Genomic DNA, 26,082 nt, shown 5'->3' on the forward strand with positions numbered 1-26,082 from the left:
TTCAATAGTTTCTTGTTGAAATCAATACTGCTATCTATGCGTAGAAATATGTCTGATTGATTGGTGATAAAATTATCGAAATTGGTTCAGGGGCAGCTTATTTATCAACGTTCAAAATCTTTCATATATCTGTGCATTGGCGCACTAGAATTCATGTCCATTGTGAGACTTGAGAGTTGCTTGATTTCTTCATTTAAACATTTCAAGTCATCAGACATATCCGACGTCATTGTTTGTAAAGACGTAGATATAGTCTCTTTAGACGCTTGCATCGCTATATCAAAAAGCGATGTTATGTGGTTCTTTATGGCCGTTAACGTTTAACGTTCAAAATATTTCATAATTTAGTTACATGTTCCATTTTAAGTGTTCACAAAGTGTGCCCCCATATAAAAATCACAGACGTTGTCCTACGTCAAAATGTTGGTCTTCACTTCGTCAGAGATGTATTTTATCCATTTTTAATTGCAGAAGCCATTTTTTCATATAGAGAAAAAGTACCCCTTTTTCGTTTTTTGCAGTCATATTTTTTTTTTACAATTTTATATAGCTTCAAAAACTGGGTACATGATAATTTATTTAACCACCATCTTTGACATTTTAGCCATACCGACCGTTTAAAGTGACTTAATCCTATTCTTAAAAACTGGTCTAATTATATTAAAATTAAAAACATCGCACACATCATTAAACAGTCTGCAACATCTATCGAGAGGATTGTATAACCGTAAGCAGTACGATGTCCGGGAGTCCGCAGAAAGTAATAGTTGCGGAGACGGCGAGGTGGAGTGTGGAAATTGTTGTTCCCGAGCAAACAACTGCAGATTACTAATCATGTCAAATATGAACATCCTCTGGAGAAAGACTCAACGATTTGTTAGTGTTTGCAGTCCAATAAGTGCACATATATGCTCGTACGGAGGTAAGCTATCTGGATTTGTCCATGGCAGACGTCGTAGTGCAAACTTTATAAACTGTTTTTGGATTCTCTCGATGCGCAGTACATGAACAGCATGATATGGAGCCCAAATGTGTACTCCATATTCAAGAACACTGTGGACCATAGAGCAGTACAGCGCTTTCAGGGCGTACACGTCGTCGAATTGTGCAGTATTGCGGCCCAAAAATCCTAGCATGGAGTTGGCCTTTGAAACTGTCAAGGATATGTGCTCGTTGAACCGTAGTTTGCTGTCCAAGATGAGCCCAAGATCCTTAATGGCATTAACCCTTTCCAGTGGCGATTGATTCATAGAGTAATCAAAAATGATTGGAGACTGAGAGCGGGTAAGGACACTAGGATGATAATCGTTCTATAACAGCTTGTAGTGCGCAACAATCCACGATCGATTTGATCACACGGTACAGCTTAAGATCATCCGCATATAGCAACTTACAGGAACTTAGCATATCACACACGTCGTTAATAAACAGAACGAAAATGAGAGGTCCTAGGTGACTCCCTTGTGGAATACCTCGGATCTGGAATCACGTACCTTAACGAAAGTCTTCCTGGATGAGAGTATGATTTCAACCAACAAACGATCCACGGTGGAAGACCAAGGCGGTTTAGCTTCATAATGGCTAGGTCGTGAGCGACTTTGTCAAAAGCCTTAGAGAAGTCGATGTAAACGGAGTCCACTTGCTGACGCTTCTCGATGCTACCTATAAGAGTGTTCGTGTAAGTCATCAAGTTAGAGACTGTCGAGCACTTGTTCATGAATCCATGCTGAAACTCTCAGAGTATGGATTGAACAGCTGGATACAACTTCTCATGCAGAAGACTTTCGAAAACTTTGGCCAAGCAGTTCAGGATCGAGATAGGTCGGTAATTTTCCACTTTGTGCATGTTACCGGACTTGAAGATTGGTGTAATTGAGGCGAGCTTCCAGGCATCCGGAAAAACGCCATCCTTAAGCGAGCGATGGAAAATAGACATAACGGGAGTGGCCAACGATGCTGCATAGTTCTTGACGAAAGACGGTGGAATACGGTCCGGGCCTGGACCTTTCGATGGATCGACTGAGCAAAAGACTTTGAGAATAGCGTCTTGACTGAAGATGAGCTGCTGCAGGTGAATGTCGTATCTTGGTAGCTGATCAATGTATTGCTGCGGTGGAGGAGTTTGACCGGGTTCGAAAACACTTCGGAAAAAGTCAGCGAAAAGGTCAGCAGAAGCGATGTCGGTGGTGGAGCTTCTACTACCGTAGGTGACGTCCACGGGAATACCAGCTGATCTTTTCCGAGAGTTGATACAAGACCAGAACGACGATGGATTTTCCTTGAAACCCCTCTGGAGGTTATCGACGTACTCACGAAAGCGAGCTTCCTGCAAACTATTATACTCTGCTTCTACTAGCTGCACCGTATACTTGTTTGCTGCGGTCCGGGAAAGTAACGTTTTCGAGCTTTACGCAGATTACGCAATTGCGGATTCCACCAAGGTTGTTGGAATTGCAAACAAGATTTTCGTGTCTTCACCGGAACAGTATCTTGGATTAATTTATAGATGTTGTCGTAGAATACGGAGACGGCGGCATCAATGGTGGGTTGGTCAAGTATTTGTACCCAATCTAAGGCGGCAATCCTCGTGTTAACAACATCGAAATCACATTGTGTAAAATTATACTCACTGCGGGCTGCTGGGTACGGGAGCGGATGATCTCTCGAACGGGAGTCAACTTTCAGAACCAACGGCTTGTGATGACAATCAACTTTCATAATTGCAGAGGGTGGTTCAAACAGCTCGATGCAATTGGAGTCACTGACGAGAACCAGGTCAAGAAGCTTACCATTCGTGTTCACCAGATCGTTGATTTGCTTCAATCCAGCAGACAGTATGGACTCCACTACAGCGAGTTCCTGTTCTGATGAAGCATTGAGAGGCAGAAATCCTCTGACGTTCTCATCGAAGTCCCAAGCTAGATTTGGCAGATTGTAATTGCCAACAACTATGGTTGTATCGTGAGGGTTCGCCATACCAAGGAGCTGTTGTACGGACTCAGCGTGTTTGGTGTAAATGTCGGGCTGACTGTTTGGTCGAATATAGGTGCAGCACAGGAAGGTCGATTGATGTTGTAAATCGACTGGCACAGTTAACATTATTTTGTAATTTTCACGAATTTCAACGCACATAAAACGAGCAGGCATATTCATGTAAAATTAAATTGGTTTTTAAATTTACACGACTTGAAATTAACATGCATGTAAAATTAAACGTATCTTGAATTTTACATGGATGGCTTTCGATGGGCTCACTTTGTAATTCTACAGGACATTTAGAATTACACGCATTTGGCTTTTTGAACGAATTTGCATAAAATCGAACTGATTGTCAAGTACGCAGAATTATCACCCACGTAGAATAACCCACCTTCACGGCATAGTACATACCCTGCACTTCCACTGCTGCATTAAAACGATCAGTTAGGAGAAAAAAGGAACCACAAGCGCATACCTATTTGTGTTTTTTTTTTTTTTTTTTTTTTTTTTTTTTTTTTTTTGTAAGGATTTTAACCGTAGAACCGGTCATTCATCCCCCATCGCATAAATGTTTATTGTACAATTCACTGTGATTACAAATTCAATTCGATTTAAAGTTGATTCAGCAGATTAGTTGTTCTCAAAAATTTAACTAGTTTCTTCTCATTCTCTTCTTCGTTATTCAAGATCATGCCAATCGTTGATGCTAAGCCGCATTCTCTTCGCTGCACTTCGTAAGCTCTACAGTCCAGCAGTATATGTGGTACACTAAGGGGTTCTCCACATGTAACTCAAGAGTTGTTGTCACGATTGAACAGATGTTGATGTGTGAACCTCGTGTGTCCGATGCGCAAACGACTAATGGCTCTTCTTTCAGAAGCAGTGTGTCTGTCTGTCCATTTTACAGTTGTTGCTTTCAAGGTCCTCAAAAATGTTGTACTGCTCCACCACTGATATTCCCATTTTTGTGCAATTTCAAATCTGCACCTTCGTATAGCGTCCTCGCTAGGGATGCCACAGAGGAAGAATTCATCATCCCCGTCTGCTTTTGCCAGTGCGTCCGCTCTTTCATTTCCGTGTATTCCCACATGGCTGGGAATCCAGCATAGCGCTATCGATTTTCCTTTTGCAGCCTTTTCTATTTCTTGTATCCAAGTATGTCGAGATTGACCCTTTTCTAACGCAGATAAGACGCTAGCCGAGTCTATAAAAATCACGGTCGCTGATGTATCAGTGCAGATTTTGACGATTACAAACCAAATCGCCTTTGTTTCTGCGGAAAAGATAGAGGATTCTTTGGGAAACTTTTTACTGTAACCTGTGTTACCGACCGCTACACTGAAACCAACTTTATTGCAATCCACGGATCCGTCCGTGAATATGTACCGATAGGTGAAGTAGTTGTTTGAACACAGCGAAAGAAACAGCTGTTGCGCTTTGGCTGGTGGGTCACCAGTTCAGTTTCAGTTTAAATTATCTTTATTTCTTCTGATTGTGTGGTTTACATGTATGAATTTTCAAGTGACACAGATGCGTCTTTTCAACTTTAGTACATTTGAGATTTTAATTATTATTTACAGTTCCTAGTCCTATCAGGCCTATTTTAAAGTATGACCACCTTGGTGGGATTGGTTTGATTTGAATTGGAAAAAGGAGACTACTTATAACTACTATTTACAACTACAACTAACCTACAACTACTATGTACACCTAACCTACTATATACAAATTGCTTATCAAAGCATGTTCTGATAAATTACATTTTTGTACAAATTTAGTCTTAATTTCGTTAATTTTGGAATCTATTTTGGCAATGCCTGCCTCTTCATGTAAATTTGTTATTCTAGTGTCGAAAGGACGATCAAGAACCATCCTCAGCACTCTATTCTGAGCTACCTGAATTTTGTTCCTGTGAGTCTGTGCACATGATTCCCACACCGGAGCTGCGTATAGGATCGCAGGTGCTACGATTTGTTTGTAGACGGCCAGTTTGTTCACCCTTGAGAGGCGGGATCTGCGGCAAATCAGCGGATACAGACACCTAACCAAGGCGGAACACTTGACTATGGTTTTCTCCACATGCGAGCGGAATAGGAGCTTTTCGTCAAACAACATCCCGAGATAGGTTACTTCGGCGGACCACTCAACCCTTGTGCCATCCATGATTACAGTACAAGAGGGAGCCGGTTTTAGTTTGGGTGATTGCCGATGGAGGAACATGATTGTTTGTGTTTTGGAAGCATTGATTTTGATTTTCCACGTGGTGGCATAATCAGCAAAGGCGTTAAGGCATCGTTGAAGTTTGTTCGTTATTTCGCGAGGCATCCTTCCTTTGACGGCTATTGCGGTATCATCTGCGAACAGGAAAAACACGCAACCGTCACCGAGGGGAGGAATGTCGGAAGTGTAAATGCTGTAAAGCAAGGGGCCCAGCAGACTGCCTTGCGGGACTGCTGCTGGGATGGAAAACGTGTCTGAAAGACAACCATTCAACGATACCTTAAACGACCTTTGCTGGAGGTAGCTACGGGTGATTTTAACCAGATGTAATGGAAAGTTGAAGTTACAGAGCTTGTATACAAGCACATTGTGCCAGACATTATCAAACGCTTTCTCAACGTCTAACAAGGCCATGGCTGTGGACTTGGATACAGCTTTGTTACTTCGGATGTTATTCATCACCCGCACTAGCTGATGATTGGTGGAGTGCCCCTTTCTGAACCCAAACTGTTCCGGAAGGAGAATGTTATTTTCCTCGACAAACTTGAGCAAACGATTGAGAATGAGTTTCTCGAACAATTTGCTCAGCGCTGAAAGGAGGCTGATTGGTCTGTAGCTTGAAGCTAGCGTTGGGTCCTTCCCGGGTTTGCGGATAGGTATGATTTTCGCTGTCTTCCAGATGATTGGAAAGTAGTGCAGTTCCAAGCATCTGTTGAAGACAGCAGCCAGCAGAGAGTGAACCTTCATGCTGAGATTTTTCAACACTAGGTTGAATATTCCGTCAAACCCGGGGTCTTCATGTTTTTGGTGCATTTCAGCGCTGAGCAAATCTGTTCCACTGTGATTCTATCCTCCGGAGGGATGGCACAAGGGGAGGAATCAAAGTTGAGTACGCATTGCTCAACCTGAACTTCGAGCGGACTTTGGATGTTGGAGCCAAGCATGTGCGATTTGGCAATATGCTCACCAATCGCATTTGCTTTCTCCTGAGGGGTGATTATGAGCCGATCGTCATTATTTTCATCTTTTAGTGGCGGAATGGGTTTAGGGTGCGTCTTTAAGACCTTGGCAACTTTCCAGAATGGTCTGGAGCGGTCGTCCAGATTCTGGACAAGCCGCCCGAAACTTTTGTTCCGGAGTGAGACCATTCTGGAAGCAATCTCCTTGTTCAGATCGGCCATTTCACGTTTCCTCGCTTGATCTCCAGTCCTCTGAAACTGGCGTCTACGAACATTTCTCAGGCGAATTAAGAGTTGGGTGTGGGAATCAATAGCAATAAACTTACCCCTCACAGGAACTCGTCGGACGCACGTCTCGTCAGCCACGGTTATGGCTTGGTGGCTGGTGGGTCACCAACTTTGAAATGTCTTTTTATTGCCCAATCTATCTTTATTCCTGGGTCGTCCCATGCTCTTTCGCTGACCCTACACAACGCTGCAATTTGTGGAAAATCCTTTTCGGTAAGATTCTGGTACGCTGTTTTTGCTCTTTCAATATAGGGAAAACAGCGCGTGGCTTGTGTGTTGGTACATGGAAAGGGAAGATCGCACCTTTGAAGAAGCAGGATAGCTTTAGTTACCATATTAACGATTACGGTATGCTCAAAGGGTAGTTGCCCTGCTTCGGCCATGATGGAGTCCACCGGACTTGAACGGAAAACGCCGGATGATCCTCTGATTCCGGAGTTGTAGAGAGGTTTTAACTGCTTCATGTTAACAACACTGCCGCTATTCACCATGCTCATCCCGAATAGTAATTTCGGAAGTAATACTGCATTGGTAATCTGCAACATTGTCTTCCGTGTACCACCATTCATTCTATTGCCAACAATTTTTAGAAAATTTAGAACGGTTTGGACGCTAATTCGTACTGTTGCCGAATGCCTTTTAAAAGTGAGTCGTTTATCCACAATAACTCCCAGAATTCTGGTGTACTCCACTTCTGGGACTGTAGTTTGGTTGATCGAAATTGCCGGGACGTACGGGTGTTTTCGTTTCCTGCAGACATGCATGTAGCTAGACTTTTCAGAGGAGATGGTCATTTTAGTCTGATGCGCCCATGCTCCCAGGATTGTGGCGGCTTCCTGCAATTTTCGACGCACTTCCTTAGGTTCAGAATCTATGGCTAGTAGCAATATATCGTCAGCGTAGACAAATATATAAATTTCCCTAGGGATTCTCTCATATACCGTCTCCATTAGGACGAGGAATAGCGTGACAGAGAGTATCGAACCTTGTGGGACTCCTGTTTCTTGAGTTTGGCAAGTGGAATGCACATTTCCTATCATCACACGGAAGCTCCTTTCTGTTAGGAAGTTTTTTACAAAACGAAGCATTCTTCCGGATATGCCACAACTCTTCAGTTTCAAAATGATTTGGTTCCTGTCAGCTTTATCATACGCCTTCTGCAAGTCTATCGTTAGCAACTCGCAATGTTTTCCTTTCTCAAATGACTGACGAATTGCCCCTTCGAGCGATGCAAAGAATGTGTCCACTCCTCTCCTTTACGAAAGGCGAACTGATGTTGATGGAAGCGTTGATGCTTTTCAATGAAGTCTACTAATCGCCTATTCACCATCCGTTCAAAAGTCTTGTTGAAACTTGCCGGGTTTTGGCAATGGAGTGATTCCGGAAATGTTCCGGACCATAGGTCATTGATTGTCTTCAAGACTTGTAGTTTTATACGGAATGGTAGATGTCGCAGCATTGGATAACTGATGTTATCGGTTCCTACTGATGTATTACCACCTTTGTCTAGAGCCCATAGGAGTTCGTCTACGCTGAAAATTTTGTTGTAGTCTACTGCAAAGTCCGTGAGTTGATCCTCGTCTATCATGGAGTTAACTGTGGAGTATGGTTCAGCCGGTTTTGAAACCGATTTGAAAAACTCCGCCAAATTTTCTGCTACTTCCGTAGGCTCTTCAATAGTGATTCCATTGACAACCAGGACATGTCGATGAAGATTCCTTTTGCCGCAGAAAGCGTTCATTTTCCGCCACATTTCACTGACCAGGCATTGTGGGTTGAATCCGGATACAAAATCATCCCAAGAATTCTTTTTTGCGTCTCTGATAATCTTCCTTGATGCATTTCGTGCCTTTTGAAATTCGCTCAAGGCTTCGTGCCTTCGAGGGTCGTTTTCGTTTGTTCGTTTGAGTTTTCGGAGTTTCTTTCGTCTCATTCTGATCACAGAGTCAACCTCTTTGTTCCACCAATGAACAGCTCTTCTTCCGATTTTTCCGGTTGTTCTTGGTATACTTTTCTCCGGTTATTTCCTCGACGGAGAAAGAGTGATCTCGGGGCATCTTTTCGAGGAGTATACTTTCGAATTCTTCCCAGTTTGCTTGATCAATGATCATGCAACCACTTCCTGCGGCGATGGAGGCTTGATGTATTAAAAGAAGTTCCGACAATAACCGGAAAATTGTCGCTGGTTCGGTTGTCTTCGTCCACTTTCCATTGAAGTCGCGATGCCAGGTCCATTGAAACAACGGACAGGTCGATTGCGGAGGTATTTCCTGTACGAGGATCTTGTCGCGTGTGTTCACCGTTATTGAGAATGGTCATATTGTGTTTTGCAGCAAAGTTCTCGATGATTGTTCCTTTAGGATCGGTTTTTGCCCCTCCCCAGAGTGTACTGTGGGAGTTGAAATCCCCCAAAAGAACAATAGGAGTGGGAAGTTCGGTGATCAATTTGTCTAGTTCGTCTTCTAGTTGCCTTATTGGAAAGTGACATGGAATGTACACAGAAGCGTATGTAGCAAGAACCGGGTGATCAACGCGAGCGGCGACGACTTGCAATGGTGGGGTACTGATTTGTTAACTGCTAAGCCCACTCCGTTTTGGGATGTCGATGTAGGTCCTGGCAGGATAACCCATTCGTATTCGGTTCGATGGAACCGATTCATCAATTCAATTCGGGAAATTCGTGTTTCTTGTACAGCTATTACGGTAGGTTGGTACTGGGCTACCAATAGTTGTAGTTCTGCATAACGTTCCTGGATACCGTTTACGTTCCAATGAATAGCAACACAACGTTCTTGTGGACGATTGGATGGGTGGGGTGTAGATGGTGATTGGCCGCGTGTCACTTTAGGATGGTTTGCACTGAAGACGCCGTTATGTCGACGACTTGACTGGTGATGAGCGTGAGCTGAAACGTACAATGCATCGGTTTCTTGTTCGTGTAAAGAAAAGGTATGAGTACTTGCCTGGGAAAGCAGGCCCCCCGCGCCGACTGCTGCCAAAGGCTCTTCAGTACATTCTGGGACATCCTTGGTCAGGGTCGGTGTAGGGAAAGGCCTAGGGTTATAAACACCCATTGAATCGCTGAGGTTGCCACTCCATCTCTGTTGGTGTTTTAAACTGCAGTTTTCGTCTTCGGTGTTGAGGTGTGGTCTACTGGTCAATCTGTCTTTTTCACTACAAACGTCAAGAAAACGTTTGTTTCCGTTCGAGTTACTCTTATAAACAGATGTAGCTTTTGTTGCAGTTAGAGGAAACTCATTCTTGTTCCTGTAACCAGAGGGGCCGGGTTTATTAGCGTTGGTAAATTGTAGGTGATCGTATTCTTCTGCGCTGGTAATTGCTTCAAGCGGTAAGGCTAGGTAAACCATGTCGGCGGGTGAATAAGTTTCACCAGTGGGAGGCGAATTTGAAGTTTGCACCATTGGCAGATATGATCCGGAACTATTTGGAGTGTAGACGTCCGAGACTCCTGAGTACCGAGGGTTGTCCGCTAGTTCCGGTGGGGGTATGGCTTCCGCACCAACGGGGCCCCAACTACCCGAGGCGTCCGTCGTCTGTTGCATCCAAATAGGGGAAAGGGTATGTTTACCCATTTGCGTCCCTGTGGTGTTTGAATTTATTGATGTGTGGATATTATTTAATTGCTGGTTTTTGGTTTCTGCTCCATGGTAGTCTTGGTGTGACTTCTCATCGTTGATCGTTTTGACTTCAGCGATTGATGTGGTATCAGTCATTGTAAAAAGCGAAAAGAGAACGGATTGTTTTTTATAGTGTGACGACGAGAAGAGAAGTACGGTGGGTGGTATCAATTTTGCATTGCAGAATCGTCTTCTGACGATCCAAAAAGGTCTGATTTGGAATGTTGTTTTTGGACTTTTGTTTTCGGGGGAATGTTGGTGTTGTCCGCAATAGACGAGCACGATTGTTTAAGTGATTGATGAGATCGTCTATCATTTGAACGCGATCGTTTGGCAGATTGGCCCCGCGTATGTGACCGCTTTGTAGAACAGCCTCTGGATCGGTCTTGCCTTGGTCTAAGTTCGCGTCCACGACTACGGCTTCGGCTTCTACGTTGCTTGGATGGCTGCACATTTGGTTGGTTTGTGAGATTTTTGCTGATGATTTTGGTGGTTGTGTTGGTTGATTCGCTTATTGGAAGGGCAGGAGGTTCGTCACTCCTGGTTTCCACACTGGTCTTTTCCAGCAAAGCGATGTATTAACCTTTCATTTGGTCAAGCTGAGTCTTGGTGGTCTCGTAAAGGTTCCGGTACATATCACTTTCTTTCCTCTGTCTTTCCAGTTCAGCTTGCTGCTCCTCGAAGCGTCTCTCCCAGTCTTTCCTCTGCGCAATCATTTCATCACTTTGTTTATTTAGCCGATCTTCCATCTTTTGGGCGAACTCTTGAAACTTTTTCTCGCTTTCGGCATGTTGTTGGTTTTTCTGAGTGGCGTTAGATTTCAGGAGTTCGTAATGCCTTTTTGCTGCATCGTATGACATTCCGCGATCTACTCAGGTAAATGGCAGAAAACTCCTCGAACAATCACATGTTCCCCGGAGCATGTTCCACACGTATCTTTCTTTGAGCAGCGTAGTTTTGTGTGCCCAAAATTCCAGCACTTGTAGCATTGCATGGGAGCTGGATAGTAGGGTCGTGTCTTAACTCCGAGGAATCCGAGTATATGTAATGTGGAGTGTAGGTTCCAGTGACGCTCAGAATCATCATGGGGGTGTTGATCCTTTCCTCTCCGTTACCCTTCTTGGTGATCCGTCGTATTTCTACAACCCCTTGACCATCTAGGAGTTCCATGATAGCCTGGTCGGACAGCTTAACTACATCTGGGCAATGTAGCACAAATTTGACGAAATTATGTATCGGATGCTCCTTGATATTGATAGGGGTTCCGTCGGTCAGTGTCTTCATGTTTTTTTTTATTTCAGCACCTGATCCATCTTGCGAACCTTCAGAACGTAGCGAGTTCCCCGGTTCTCGGGAAAAGCCCCTTCAATTTTTCCACAGCAGCTGGTAACAGAAACGCAAACGATACCTGGGTTCTCGGGAAGTTTGGCGGGCTCTACCGGTTGCAGTTGAAGAACGGTCAATTCTCCACCTTCGCCTGAAGGGTCCATCCATTTTGGAATTGTTCGTCCTCTGAATGAGCCATCGAACATGTTGCCAGCTATAGAAGTTCCTCCGCCGGGATCCCCATCAGGGGGGATATCCCAACCCCGTTTCATGGTTGGGAGATGATGATTGTGGTATTTGCTGTTATTTGCTTTCAGGTAATTATAACTATCCTGATCAATGTCGCGATCACACCCGTCTACTGATTAGACCGACTAAAATAAGAGCACTGCCCACAGCGAAAAACAAAAACGGGTTTGCTTCGATTTCACAATATGTCGAGGATGTATTCTGTATTTATTATTTTAATCATGTTTTGCTTCCGAACAATTGCTGTTGTGGTTTCTGCGCAGGTCTCTTTTGAGAGCAAGATAATGTACTCGATATTACCCCCACTACACTCTCACTGTGATGCAGAATCCGACTTTTACAGAAAGAGATCGAAGTCTATCGTGCTTTTATAGCCTTTTCTCCGTTTATTTTTCTTCCGCACCGGTCACACTACAACTATCAACAGTAATGATAATGTCGAATGGCCATGGCCATTGTTAGTGCACCAGAGAAACCAAGTTTTTTAACCAACAAAATTATGGAATATGTCAACTGCGGTGTAGATAAACACAGGATTTAATCACATTCGATTAGAACAACAGGTTACGGTACGGTAACTAGTATAAAATTTTGAAATAGTTTCGAAATTCGCGTGCGAGAAGATAAAAACTCTCTACAATTCGCGCGCGCGTGGAGTATCAAACCGATGTTGCATTCACACTGGCATATTTGAATGTTTTTCTATTTTTCAATATCCAAATTTTTGATTTTCTGCACGAACTTAAAGTGCTCTCTGTATAAAACCGCTTTAATCAATATTTTGTCTGTCATCCATTTTCTATTTTTGGTCGCGCGTATGCACGATAAATCGTTCCACATAACCAAAACTGAGTGCACAAAACAAAACAAATCGAGCGGAGAAAAAAACTGATCGAATAATCGGTCCGTCCGCCATATTAGCTTTCTCAATGTTTGTTGATTTAAATTTACACGAGCATGTAAATTTATAGATTTCATCGTTGAAAATCCGATGTTCTTCGATAAGTTTTTACATCACGTGGTGATATTAAACTGCAAAAGAAAATTAATCGAATAAACGTGTAATTTTATGAATATTATCATGTTTTTATTATGTGCATGATTTTTAATGTAAAACTTAAATAAAACATAGTTTAAAGCGATGTAATTTTAAAATGGTTTTCGTTTACATGTCATGTAATATTCCTTATTTTTTGCTGTGTGGGCTTGTGAGACCCTTCGGAAGCTTGATGTGACCGAATTATCTTTTTGAGATTCATCGTATAAATTTTCATCTTCCTTCGCTATGCTTACTTTTTAAAATATACTAAATCACGATTAATAACAACCATTCTGAGTGTAACGACGAGTACCCCTCGGCACGTAACGATCGCTAGTTACCACAGGGTAGCTACGCGCATCGATGAGCATTGCCGAAGCCGCTGGAACGAAGAAATGTCATCGCGGTTTGACACGGAAGATCAGGCGAAAGAAACGAAATGTAAACATTGACAATAAAGAGTTCGACAATAAAGTCATGTTGTATGCAGGCAGTTTATTTAATTAAAACTAGCTTATATTTGAAAGGTGAAAATATAGTAAATTTGTGTTCAGTTCGATAAACTGTAAGTAAATAATAAAGTTAATGATGAAGTTAATATTAATTAAAATGATAAATTTGTTCCTTATAGCAGAACACCTAACTTAACATTTGTAGTCACTAAAGGAAGTTATTCGGAAGAAATACTGAAAAATTGTAGGTGATTAATATTGTTAAAGTGATAATATTACTAAAAATAAAATTAAAATTACAGCTAAAGCTGTTCCCAACAAACTTCGAGTTTTACGGGACGCTAAAACGTGTTGAACACTGAGGCATGTTTTGATCAATGCCTTTCGAAGCCATACAACGAACTCTAACTTTAGTTTTTAATACTGCACTAAAAATCCAATCTAACTCAAACCGTCATAAATAATCGCAACCTACGAGCGTCCTGCACAAAACGATGCTAAAATTTATCGTCCCTGATTGTTGAACCTGTCTACCACCGCGTTTGCATCGCGAACCTTTTCCTAACGAGACCCTTGGCCAAGGTGCTGCTCCTCTTGGGATGACTTGCACCACCTTCTAAGCATCTATCTGAACCGCAGTCGCGAATGTCGTGGCAATTTGAACTCGTCCCAACCCTACCTCGACGACAACGGCTGAGCAGCGTTACTTTACGATCATTATTGATTATGAAATTCACAGCCGGCGGCTACAGTTGAAAGAGGATGCCAATTCTTTCGATTCCCAGTCGCAGCAAGTGCCGGGGAGGGGAGAGGGCGAAAGGAGATTATAATAAAAATTGAAAACTACGGAATCCTATTAACTGTTGACCGGCGAACAGACTCTCCGAGCGTCCTACAGTGTCATCGTAAATAATCGTTCACGCGCCCTATTGTTGGATTCGAATTGTGCGGGTGCCGCCGCGGGCTGAAATATGATCTACAACGCCGCAAAGGTTTATGGGATGCACTGCTAGCAGCGCTTCCCGTACAGTCTTTTGCGTCCATGATTTATGGCTAATGGAAACTTTCGATGAATCGAGATGTCGAACCGGATAAGAACGATTGGAACCCGAGTGGAAATAACATGCATTCCTATTTTTCTCGATAAACGCACACTCATCCCGATACGAGGTAATCCCCCCCAAGTCAATCCGTCGGAGGGGCTTTCATTTTCATCATTAACCACCATAAAGCTGTCGGTTGCGTATTATTTTGACACCTCGTAGCGTTCTCTTTTTACGAACGACAACAACGATGACAATTTTATTTCCCATGTCCACCGGCAGACGACGGAGCTGAAATCCGTCCGGGGTGGACTCGGACGAGACGAGGAGAGATTGAAATTAACACAATCCTCATAATTGAAAGACAAAGCAAGTTGATGAGACGTCACCAGGCAGGCAGGCAGACAGGGCGCCACAGCCATCAGCCCAAGGTCCACCGTCGCGTCGTCCTCGCGTCAGGTAATATACCTTTTTTGGGCGAGGAGACGTTCGTTGATTGAGAGTTCATAAAAATTGAATCCGGAACGAGAGCTCAAGTAGCCACTCCGCTGCTGAGCAAAGACAAAGTGGATCCTTCTGGGGACTTCGAGTGGGCCACAAATGGACTTACCACAGTTCATAAATGACGATTGGAAGAGTGCCGTGAAATATATGCAATGGCAGTCGAATAATTTCTTATTTATTGACCAGTAATCGACTGTCGGGATGAGTTGGGGGTGATTGACGGAATGAGGATTTTGCAGTTGTTGAAGTGTTTGTCAGAAGTTCTTCAAAGTGGGGCATATGATGCACCCGCAGTATTGCCATCATATATTCTTAATTTAATTGAGTAAACCATTTGACAAACCAGACGCAATATTAACAATTCAGAATGACATTTTGATCTACTAGGGCGTGTTTCATTCGCTTGCAAACTTGTAGGGCCTGAATCAGAATCACACTGTTTCAAGCGATGCAACTTCACTCGGAATGACTCATCATCCATCGCAACCACCCCGTGAAATGCAAGCCCATAGAAAATTCGCACACATTCCCGTCACTATTCACCTTCCAAAACAAAACAAAAATCGCATAATTCGATTGGCCTCTCTCACGGACAAAGGACCCCGATAAGTTCAAGTACGAGCTCGTTCCATTCTCGCGCTCAGATACCTAGATGTGCGATCAGGGGGTAGCCAGCCTCGAAAGCGATTACGTTCCCATTGTCAGCTCAAAATTGAAAAGCAATTTGCAAAGTGCTGCTTATGCTGGACATTGAGCGGTAATTTTTACCGATATCGAATTTAATTGACTGCGACTGCGGTAACGTAACTCCAGACCATTCACTCTCACGGAGGGGCTACTCGTGTCCGAATGCCAACAAATCTCCAAATATTTATAAAGCATCACACTACAGCTAGCCGAGGGCTGTGTGGCGTCTGTGCAAACAATCATTTATCACTCAAAAATTGAAGTCTATCACAAAAGGGGTGAAGCGGGCATTGAGCGGCTGGAAGCGATCCCATCTGGTAGGCCCGCTTTCAAATTGGTGTTTGAATAGTCATAATACTCCCACTTGACTTTTTGCATTATGCTCCGGCTGGGGCTTTATGGATGGTTGCCAATATCGATCAGAGTCTGTGTGTTTCGTGGTGTAACGGGCAACAATGCAGACGATTCTCTTTCGGCTTATAATTAACTCCGGCTAAAAGACTTTAAACGAGCCAATGATTAATCACCTGCCGTAATTACAAGGATGCGTTTCTCCGCGCGTCACAACAACAATGCTTCGAGGGGTTTGTTCCACAAAGACTGCGGTGGCATGATAAACCATGGACGTTGTTGGCAACCAAAAGATGGACTCCAGTAATGTGCACAAATCGGACGGTGTGAAGAAATCATATCGCTATGGGCTGCAGGAGCTAGGGTTGGCAGACTTTTCTTTGTTTTCAAAGGTGATATTTTTTTTTTCCTTTGGTTTGTTTTTTCCGTCGATCTTGTTTTCCGTGCTGAGCACCAATGCTACCGACGTGCCAGGAAGGCAGCTCCCACACCTGGATCCTACCTATCGACCCATCAACTCATGAACCGGGGACCAACGGCTTTACTTCCCATCCGAAGGAAGGCGTGATCAGAGATGTTATGCCTCAGAACATCCCGGCGGCGCCGACTGGGATTGAACCCAGGCCTGCTGGGGTGAGAGGTAATCACGCTTACCACTACACCACCGGCGCCGTTTGACCTTCAAAGGTGATATGATCGGGTAATTTTAGGAAGAAAGCTTAAAGAAATCAGAACTGATTAAATCAGTTCGGATTTCTTTATGCTTTCTTCCGCAAATTGCCTGATCAAATTTTTGAGATTTGGACGTACCGTAATCCGGGAGAAAATTTATCATTTAATTATGTAAATATAGAAATAAATTTCTACATTAACCAAAAGTATTAAAATCAGTAGCTATGAAGTCTCCATCGTTTTGCATGATTACTTTTCATATAGGATTAACTACCCCATTTTCGGCCTATTAAGCACAACCCGCACTTCTTCTTCTTCTTCTTCGCATTTCAAGCTTATTGCATATCGCATGTTAGCTTATTGCGTGCTCTCAACTTAGTGTTCTAGATGCACTTCCACAGTTATTAATTGAGAGCTTTCGATGCCTGTACCATTTTTGCATTGGTATAATTGTGTGGCAAGTCCAATCATACTTCTATTGCCCAGGGAAGTCGAGAAATTTTCCAACCCGAAAAATTCCTAGACCGGACCGGGAATTGAACCCAGCCACCTCCAGCATGGTCTTGCTTTGTAGCTGCGCCTTTACCGACTGAGCTAAGGGAGGCCCCACTTACTCTTTCTTAATCTAGCACAGTTTAGCACCAAACGGAATGTTATTATTACTGATGGCGTCCAAATTTATTTACCTTTCCGTACGTACCGCCGTAAGATTTGATAAAGAGAAACCAATCGTTGAGATATTGTCAAAAGTCTAACACTGCTTTTTGACGCCAAACTCGGCCTATGGATTTCAAACTCGGCCTAACGCATTGAAACGCCATTGAAACGCCAATGAATTCACTTCGGCGCCTATCGGATGAAGATAAAAATTGATTCAGTAAGAGCGCTTCTTTTGTTTTTGGGAATAATGGGTGCAAACCTTCATATCACGCGTTCTCGTAGACTTCGTTCGCTAGCTTACTAACTAAAGTATCGTACCAAACGCATAATTGACTTGTTAACTCTGAAATCATGGATTTATTTGAAGTTTTCTGCTCGATAGGCCCAAAATGGGCGATTAGGCCGAAGTAGTTCTCTACCCTATACTGTTTTGTTCATTTTTAGGATATTGGGGGTGAAATTGATCAACGATCAAATTGATAACTGTCAAATAAATGTCTAGTAACTGTTCTTACTTCATTTGGGTCCCCTGAATCCGAATCAGGTGTTAAAATCCTTGTGTGAAGTGTTCAGTATTTTCAGTATTTTATGAAAAAGAATTTTCAGCAGTCATTTCAAAACAAATTCTGAATATCATTAACAATCTCTCAACATTTCACACAACATCGATGATTCTTCAATATTAAAGACAGTTTACTGTAATTTTTGAAAAAAATCAGTTTAATTGACACTTAATTTAATAAAAAAAAATAACACTTTCAAGTTAATGACAACAATCGTTGCAACCATAGAGGTAACTCTAAGACCAGAAGGTCCCGAAGAAACGAGCTCAACTTGTTGGCTCAGCTCTGGTACTATCTTCGGTCCCAAGCTAATCGATTCACCCCGCGAAACATAAGAAAATCCACTAACTCCTCATTTTATCTGTCAAACTTTCATGGCGAATCAAAAAAAAAACCATAGTGTAGTACTGGAATTTATATTATAATGGGGTACGTTAGTCGATTTGCTTGGGACCAATAGGCTAGTCAAGTAGTGAGCCAAATTAAAATCGTTAGTTTCGTATTGATTGTTGGTTGCAACCGTTTATTTGAATGCTGATATTGAACGTCAGTCAAATAAATTTGAAACTTGTGCAGTAAAATCTACTTTGTTGTTATAAGAAACTTTTCAAAGCAATGCTGGAGCCACATGAAAAAAATATTATCACGATTTCCCTTGTTATCTATCACCGAAAATTTTCTACGTGACAGCTTAAGGGGAAGTTCGCCGCTCAAAAAAAAAAACTTTTTGATCTTTCTAAAGAGATTGGAAATATATATCAAAAATCCAAAAACATCACTTTTTATAATTTTATAAAGAAAAATCACATGCAAAAATGTTTTTTGTAAATCATCATGGCATAACGTTGGACTAAACAAACCACAAATCATCGGACTTTCGGCTGTGCTGATAGTCCAATTTGTTTCATGATGTGATAGGAAAAATATTTTTACATGTAAATTTTCTCAGGAATCTAAGAAAAAACTGATTCTTTTGGATTTCTGATAAATTTTCTCGCAAAGGTTAGAAAAATAAAAACGTGCCGAAAAACAAATATTTTTGGCTCGGTAAACTTCCTCTTAAAACGCAACTTACCAATTTGTCCCCGGATTACGGTAACTGTATTTGTAAACAATGGCTTCACTCATCAATGTCTACCTAATAAGCAGTCTCGGATTTTTCTCGTCGCTAAGTTTATAAATTGTGAACAACCCACAGGGGTATAAGCGCGTACGTGTTTTGCGAGTGACTCCTAACGCACTGACTTATCGATATATTAAGTTCTCCAAGCCGGATCTTACGAACCCTACACTATAACACCATAGAGAGAACTCTAAGACTAGTAGGTCCCGAAGAAACGTACTCAACTTTTTGCCTCAGCTCTGGTACTATCTTTGGTCCCAAGCTAATCGATGCACTCCTCGAAACATAGGAAAATTCACAAACCCCTCATTTTGTCTGTCAAACTTTCATATCGAATCAAAACAAACATAGAGTAGTACTAGAATTTCAACTAGAATGGGGTACGCTTATATATTTACTTGAGACCAATAGACTAGTCAAGTAGTGAGCCAATTTTAAATCGTTAGTTTCCACCGGTTGATAATACCATTTGAAACACACACTAGCGTATACAGCTATCCCCCGAAGAACGCGTTACCCACTGAGTTGCACCCACCGCTTTTTCTCGGCCGGGTTTAACCAGTCGGTCTGATTTTTTGCATGTTAGTAGGGACAATGGAGAACTTGTCACTCGCAGAAAATCAAAGCGCTTGGTTGAAAACCCACCGAGACTAGGTGCAACTCAGTGGGTAATGCGTTCTTCGGGGGAAAGCTGTACTGTTATGTACACGGTAAGAATCAAACATCCATTTATGAGTAAAAGTTAACCCATCTTCAATCAAAGTGGCACTTCTAATTAATAAGTAATTTACTATACCCATTAAGTAGTAACTGTTAGCTACTGTTAGCAGCACTAATGAGTAAAGCCACTTTTATTGAAAATGCGTTAACTTTTACTCATAAAAGGGTATTTGATTCCTACCCTGCAAGCGAATGGTTTGTTTAAGTTTTGTTGTTTATTTTTACCTACGAGGAAGAGGACACAACTGGCTTCTTTTTGTCTGTGAAGTGTTCTTCCTTTCTCGCGGAAACGACCGTGCAAAAACTATTTCATTGTGGGCGACGCAGTCGACTGTCAAAATACAAGAAAATAGATTCTCTGTTGTAAAATTTCTCGCGTTTCTATACGTTCGCCCGACGAATCAGGCGCTCCTGGTGCCTCTACAAGGTACTCTCCCAAGTTCTATGCCGCCACCTGTCACCATTTGCAAGAGAGTTCGTGGGGCAATACCGGGATTCATGGGTGCCCACGCTACCACGAACCAAATTTTCGCGATTCGGCAGGTTCTGCAGAAATGCTGCGAATACAACGTGCCCACACATCATTTGTTCATCGATTTCAAATCCGCATACGACACAATCGATCGAGATTGGTCAAGGCGATTATGCATTCGATCCATAATAATGTGCGTTGTTCGAGTATCGGGGACACTCTTGAGTCCATTTGAATCTCGAAGGGGGTTACGACAAGGTGATGGACTTTCGTGTCTTCTATTCAACATCGCTTTAGAAGATGTGATCAGAAGAGCTGGGATAGAAGGAAGTCCATCTAGCTTCTTGGCTTTGCCGATGCCATCGACATCATGGCCCGGAACTTTGAGACGATGGCGGAAACGTACATCAGACTGAAGGCTGAAGCTAGGCGGATTGGACTGGCCATCAACGCATTGAAGATGAAATACATGAAAGGAAGAGATTCTAGGGAAGACAACGTTAGTCTCCCACCCCGAGTTCAGATTGACGGTGACGAAATCGAGGTGGTCGATGAGTTCGTGTATTTGGGTTCACTGGTGACCGCCGAAAATGATACCATCAGAGAAATTCAAAGACCCAGGGAATCGCGCCTATTTTGGACTCCGGAGGACGCTCCGGTCGAATAAAATTCGCCGTCGCACGAAGTTGACTGTCTACAAGATGCTGATTAGACCGGTGGTCCTCTACGGCCACGAGACCTGAACTATGCTCGTGGAGGACCAATGCACCCTTGGTGGAAGGTTTTGCGTACCATCTACGGTGGAGTGCAGATGGAAGACGGAACGTGGAGGAGGTGGATGAATCCCGAATTGCACCAGCTGGTGGGAGAACAATCCATCGTCCACATTGCAAAAATTGGGCGACTACAGTGGGCTGGGCACGTTGTAAGTATGCCGCACGACGAACCAGTGAAAATGATTCTCTAAAGTGACCCAACAAGAACAAGAAGAAGAGGTGCGCAGCGGGCAAGGTGGATCGACCAAGTAGAAGGCGAATTGCGGACTCTTCGCAGACTACGAGGCTGGCAAAGTGTGGCCATGGATCGAGTAGAATGGAGACGACTTCTTCGGACAGCAGAAGACAACAATGCCTTAGCCTGATTGGAAAGGTAAGTTTGGTGCGAGCAGGAAGGAAACAGAAAAGTGGGAAAACAAACCGTCCATTCAGCCATACGTGATAAACAGAGAAAGACGATTAAACGTCAAAAAGATCTATGTGAAAAATTCTGGTTACCAAGCAATGCAAGTGAGATCGTTTATTTTTTTTTTCTGGTGACTTGCTCAAACATGACGATGGGTTACATGGCGCTACACGACAAAAAAAGATCAAGTTACCTATTGGCAATCTAGCGATAGCGCTTGTGGAGAATAGGAGAAATTGAAAAATGATGATGGTTTCAAAATTTGGCACGATGAGGTATTATACCTATAATCATGGAGTCGGACTCGTTGAGTTGGACTCGTGGAGTCGGACTCGTGGAGTCGGACTCGTAGAGTCGGACTCGTAGAGTCGGACTCGTGGAGTCGGACTCGTGGCGTCGGACTCGTGGAGTCGGACTCGTGAAGTCGGACTCGTGGAGTCGGACTCGTGGAGTCGGACTCGTGGAGTCGGACTCGTGGAGTCGGACTCGTGGAGTCGGACTCGTGGAGTCGGACTCGTGGAGTCGGACTCGTGGAGTCGGACTCGTGGAGTCGGACTCGTGGAGTCGGACTCGTGGAGTCGGACTCGTGGAGTCGGACTCGTGGAGTCGGACTCGTGGAGTCGGACTCGTGGAGTCGGACTCGTGGAGTCGGACTCGTGGAGTCGGACTCGTGGAGTCGGACTCGTGGAGTCGGACTCGTGGAGTCGGACTCGTGGAGTCGGACTCGTGGAGTCGGACTCGTGGAGTCGGACTCGTGGAGTCGGACTCGTGGAGTCGGACTCGTGGAGTCGGACTCGTGGAGTCGGACTCGTGGAGTCGGACTCGTGGAGTCGGACTCGTGGAGTCGGACTCGTGGAGTTGGACTCGTGGAGTGGGAGCCGTATAGTCGGATCTGAAGAGTTGGAGCCGTAGAGTCGTAGCCGTAGAGTTGGAGCCGTAGAGTTGGAGCCGTAGAGTCGGAGCCGTAGAGTTGGAGCCGTAGAGTCGGAGCCGTAGAGTCGGAGCCGTAGAGTTGGAGCCGTAGAGTCGGAGCCGTTGAGTCGGAGTCGTAGAGTTGGAGCCGTAGAGTCAGAGCCGTAGAGTCGGAGCCGTTGTGTCGGAGCCGTAGAGTCGAAGCCGTAAAGTCCATTTGTAAACCATGGAAACCGTAAATTCAGTGCCAACATTTCAAAGGGGCGTAATTGCTTTTGTAAACAATGACTTTAGCCATCAATTTCTCGCGAATGAAATCTTACCTCTTCAAAATAACAATGCTAGCTGGTAGAGGAAACATTCCTCTACCTACTGGTGTCATTATTTTTCATGAGTGAGCTTTTATTCGCGAGAAATCGATGGCTAAAGCCATTGTTTACAAATGCAATTACGCCCCTTTGAAATGTTGGCACTGAATTGTCTATTTCGTGGTGTAGGAAGTTTCATCTACCAACACCACACGTTTGTATCCATAATAAATGGCTCTTCATGGCTATTCAATATGGAAATGTAAACAACCGAATTTAATGATCTAATCTAAAGCATTTGCAAGTCATCCTATCTTTAAATTGTTGTCCTGTGAACCCAGTATGTTTTACAACCAATTTTCATAAAAAATATCAACCTTTATTTGGAGGACATTCATATGGATGCTCATCAGTTGATGACGAATTCAACCACAAGGAAATCATCCGAAATTCGACAGCATATTGTTAAAGCAATCGAGCACTACAATAATCAGTCGAAGTATTGCGGATGTTTTCGTTCAGTGTAGGAGTAGTACTCAATCGACTTTCATCCGACTTCACAGACCTGATATGAAAGTGTCCATTTTGCGGAAATTATGGGAATGAGTGGTCAGAACTGCTATTGGACTAAGGGTCGATTTCTTCACCTGCGTTTAAGTCGTAAACCAGGTTTAACCATACGGTTAAACTTGGTTTAAAAGTTATACACAGGTGAAGAAATTGGCCCCAAGTGTCCGGATGGCAACCCTACGACATCACCACCGAAAAATCCCACTACCTTCCCACCTTTTTGGCAATTACAATCGTCCTCGCATGTAATTTCTTTCAAGACGGTGTCACAAAAGCCATATACGTGAGCATGCATTGTAATGTGCCCTCGCTAACCGATACTTTTCCAAAGAATCCTCGCCCGACCGGGTTCGGTGTGTAATTTACAGTTGGCTTGTAAATCATTCCTCTGAACAAAGGGATGCGACAAAAGCAATGTTTATCACCACCGCCGCACCGCTCCGTTCACGGCCCAACAAACTCATCGAGGCGTCGCGGCGTTATTGTTCGGGGCGGGCCATCAGAATTACATTGTTCGAGCAGAGCGGCGGTGGTGGCGATGATGAGTATCACTGACACCTGACTTCGCTGAAACCACACCGCCCTGATCGCGGTGATGGGACGCGTAGACGAGATTGATGATTATTGATGGCGCTGCCGCCGACGACGAGAGAATTCGGTGCAATGCGGTCACAAGCGGCCAATGGGCGGCCACTTTTGGGTTATGACAAATGAGTAGAAATGCATCGGTTTCCCGTGTGAAACCCCACTAACAAAGACATCTCAAAGGATTGTGGTTTTTAACGATCGGCACATTGTTGCCCAATCACTGCCGGTGACGGTCATTGTCGGTGATTATGCCCTGCGTTGATGCACTTATTCAGTGAAAGTTGTTCGTCGATATATAAAAGCCATTTTACAAATCTGTGAATACTAACAATCTAACGTATTTTCTCTTTTCCTTTCTTTTCAGATCTGAACCTAAACAACCCCAACAGAAGCAACTGAGATAAACGCTATTCCAAGTCCCCTTCAAACCATGCATCACACCATATCGACTCTCAACTTCAACCAGACACCGATAATGGATTTTGCAGATCCGAACAACAACTCTTCCATCGGAACTACCAGCGGGAGCGATGAGCCCGCCAAAAAAGATGAAAAATACTCCCTCCGGCAGCGACAATCCCGCCGATCAACACCGGCAGCCAAACCGGAGAAGAAGACCGTCCCGAAGGAGAAACCCAAGCAGAAAGCTCCCCCGCTGAGCAAGTACCGTCGGAAAACGGCCAACGCTAGGGAGCGAACTCGAATGCGGGAAATCAACAGTGCCTTCGAGAATCTGCGGCAAGCGGTCCCCTTAGCGGTGGCCGGCAGTAGTGGGAACAGTTCTCCGGTGAGTTCGCCCGGTCAACCGGGTGGCAGTAGCACCAATGAAAAGCTGACCAAGATTACGACCTTGCGGATGGCGATGAAGTACATCCGGATACTGAGCGAAATTTTGACGAACCCCGATGGTCATCTGGAAATCGACAACAACAACGACATGGACATGGTCAACCATAACGAGATCGAGCGGGAAGTAATGCTGAAGGGAATGCTCTTGAATGAAGCAATGTTCAAGCCAATGTTGAGTCCCCAACCGGTGAAGCAGGCGGAGAAGAGTCCCAGAAGAAAGTCGGGTGGAAACGCTGCCGCTTCCAAAAAGAAACCTAAGAAAGCCAGTACCAAGTCGAGTGCGGCGAAAAGAAATTCAACCCGTTCCAAGCAAACCGCCATTAAGGTGGAAGACAAAGCTCCCAGTTTATACCAAAAGGACGAGCTGGTGGACCTGGGCATGATGCTGGATTCGGACAACGATTCGCTGCACCTTTCGGAGCCCTGCCTCAGTCCACTGCAGGGCAACGCAGGGCTCAAGCAGACCTTCAACAGCTGCAATACCACGTCTGCGAATGATTTGGAGTTTGGGCTGTTCCTGGAGTCGGACGCGGATTCGTTGCAGCTCTCCGAACCGTGCTTGAGCCCGTTGAGTCACCTGGACTCGTTGAACCCATTCAACGACCTGCTGCACACCGGATTCAACGAGCAGGCGGCTCTGGAGCTGTACTTATAACATCCGGTCGGCGGTCCAGTAGGTAGTTAGTACGCGTGCGCGAGAATTCTTATGTTGTTTTGGGAAACCGGACAATCAGTGATAGAGAAAAATGACAATTCCTCCTAGTTTAGGTAGATGTTAGGGTATGCTCTAGAAGAGGTATAGATTACAATGATCCTGTTATTTATTCTCAATGTGTCATATTTAGATAAGGTAGTCTGCATCCCGTTGTACTTATATGCTACAGATAGATTGCACCGGCATTAGTGAAGGCATACATCATTCCACAGATAGGAAACAAGCTGCCAGTCGTTGACAGTTGCCATAAATTAGTTAGATAGCTAGCTGACGTTGGTTGTTGGATGGCTTTGGAGTGGAATACGCTTTGTTCTTTTTTAGGTAATACGAGATTGGTGCCGAAACGTGTTCTGCTGTGCGATTTGTGAATTTTTAACTTTTATTGGAGCGTTTGTACTTATTTTGGAAAAAGTGGTTCCTGAGATGTTTAAAAACAATTGAGCTGTTCCAGGCCAAATAGCGAAAAACAAACCAAATGTTTGATTTTTCCTCTCGGAATTCCATGAAACTTTGCAAAATTATTCGCTAGGGGCAATGAATCAAGTTTGTGCAGGAAGTCGGACATTTTGAGTCAAGCCTATTTTTTTTTTCAAAATGGCGTATTCAATATTTTTCAATAAATCATTGCATGGAAACGGCTCATCTACTCGAAATGACGTTGGCATATAAATGTGTTCAGAAGATATAAAACTTTTATATTTGGGATTTATATAAAATCTTGGAAATACTGTCAAATACCCCATAATATGGGTATTTTTGGGATCGGAGTGACGTATAGGGATCAGAAGGGGGATTTTGAAATCCAATATGGTGGCTTCCGGCTAGCAAAAAAATGGGAAATTCTGTCAAATACCACACAAAATGCGTTTTTTTTTAAATCGGGGCGACGTGAAGAGACTGGAAATCCATGTCCATTTTGAAATCCAAGATGGCAGATCCTGATTACAGAAATACTTGGAAATTCTGTCAAATACCTCACAATATGGATATTTTTGCAATCGGAGTGACGTGTA

General features: G+C 43.6%; 1 protein-coding gene across 1 annotated transcript in view; it reads left to right on the forward strand.

Annotated features, from left to right (window-relative positions):
- The window catches only part of tx (taxi), a 73,130-nt gene extending 47,876 nt beyond the window's left edge, over nt 1-25,254 (forward strand). Inside the window, exon 2 of the mRNA XM_065235159.1 lies at nt 23,870-25,254. Within this exon, the coding sequence (XP_065091231.1) occupies nt 23,936-25,009 (1,074 nt within the window). The 5' untranslated portion in view covers nt 23,870-23,935 and the 3' untranslated portion in view covers nt 25,010-25,254. The remainder of the gene's footprint in view (nt 1-23,869) is intronic.
- Nucleotides 25,255-26,082: the final 828 nt, after the last annotated feature.

This window comes from Ochlerotatus camptorhynchus, unplaced genomic scaffold (assembly GCF_037179485.1).
Source record: "Ochlerotatus camptorhynchus isolate MF236.1 unplaced genomic scaffold, CSIRO-AGI_Acam_v1.1 ptg000463l, whole genome shotgun sequence".
NCBI classification, from domain to species: domain Eukaryota; kingdom Metazoa; phylum Arthropoda; class Insecta; order Diptera; family Culicidae; genus Ochlerotatus; species Ochlerotatus camptorhynchus.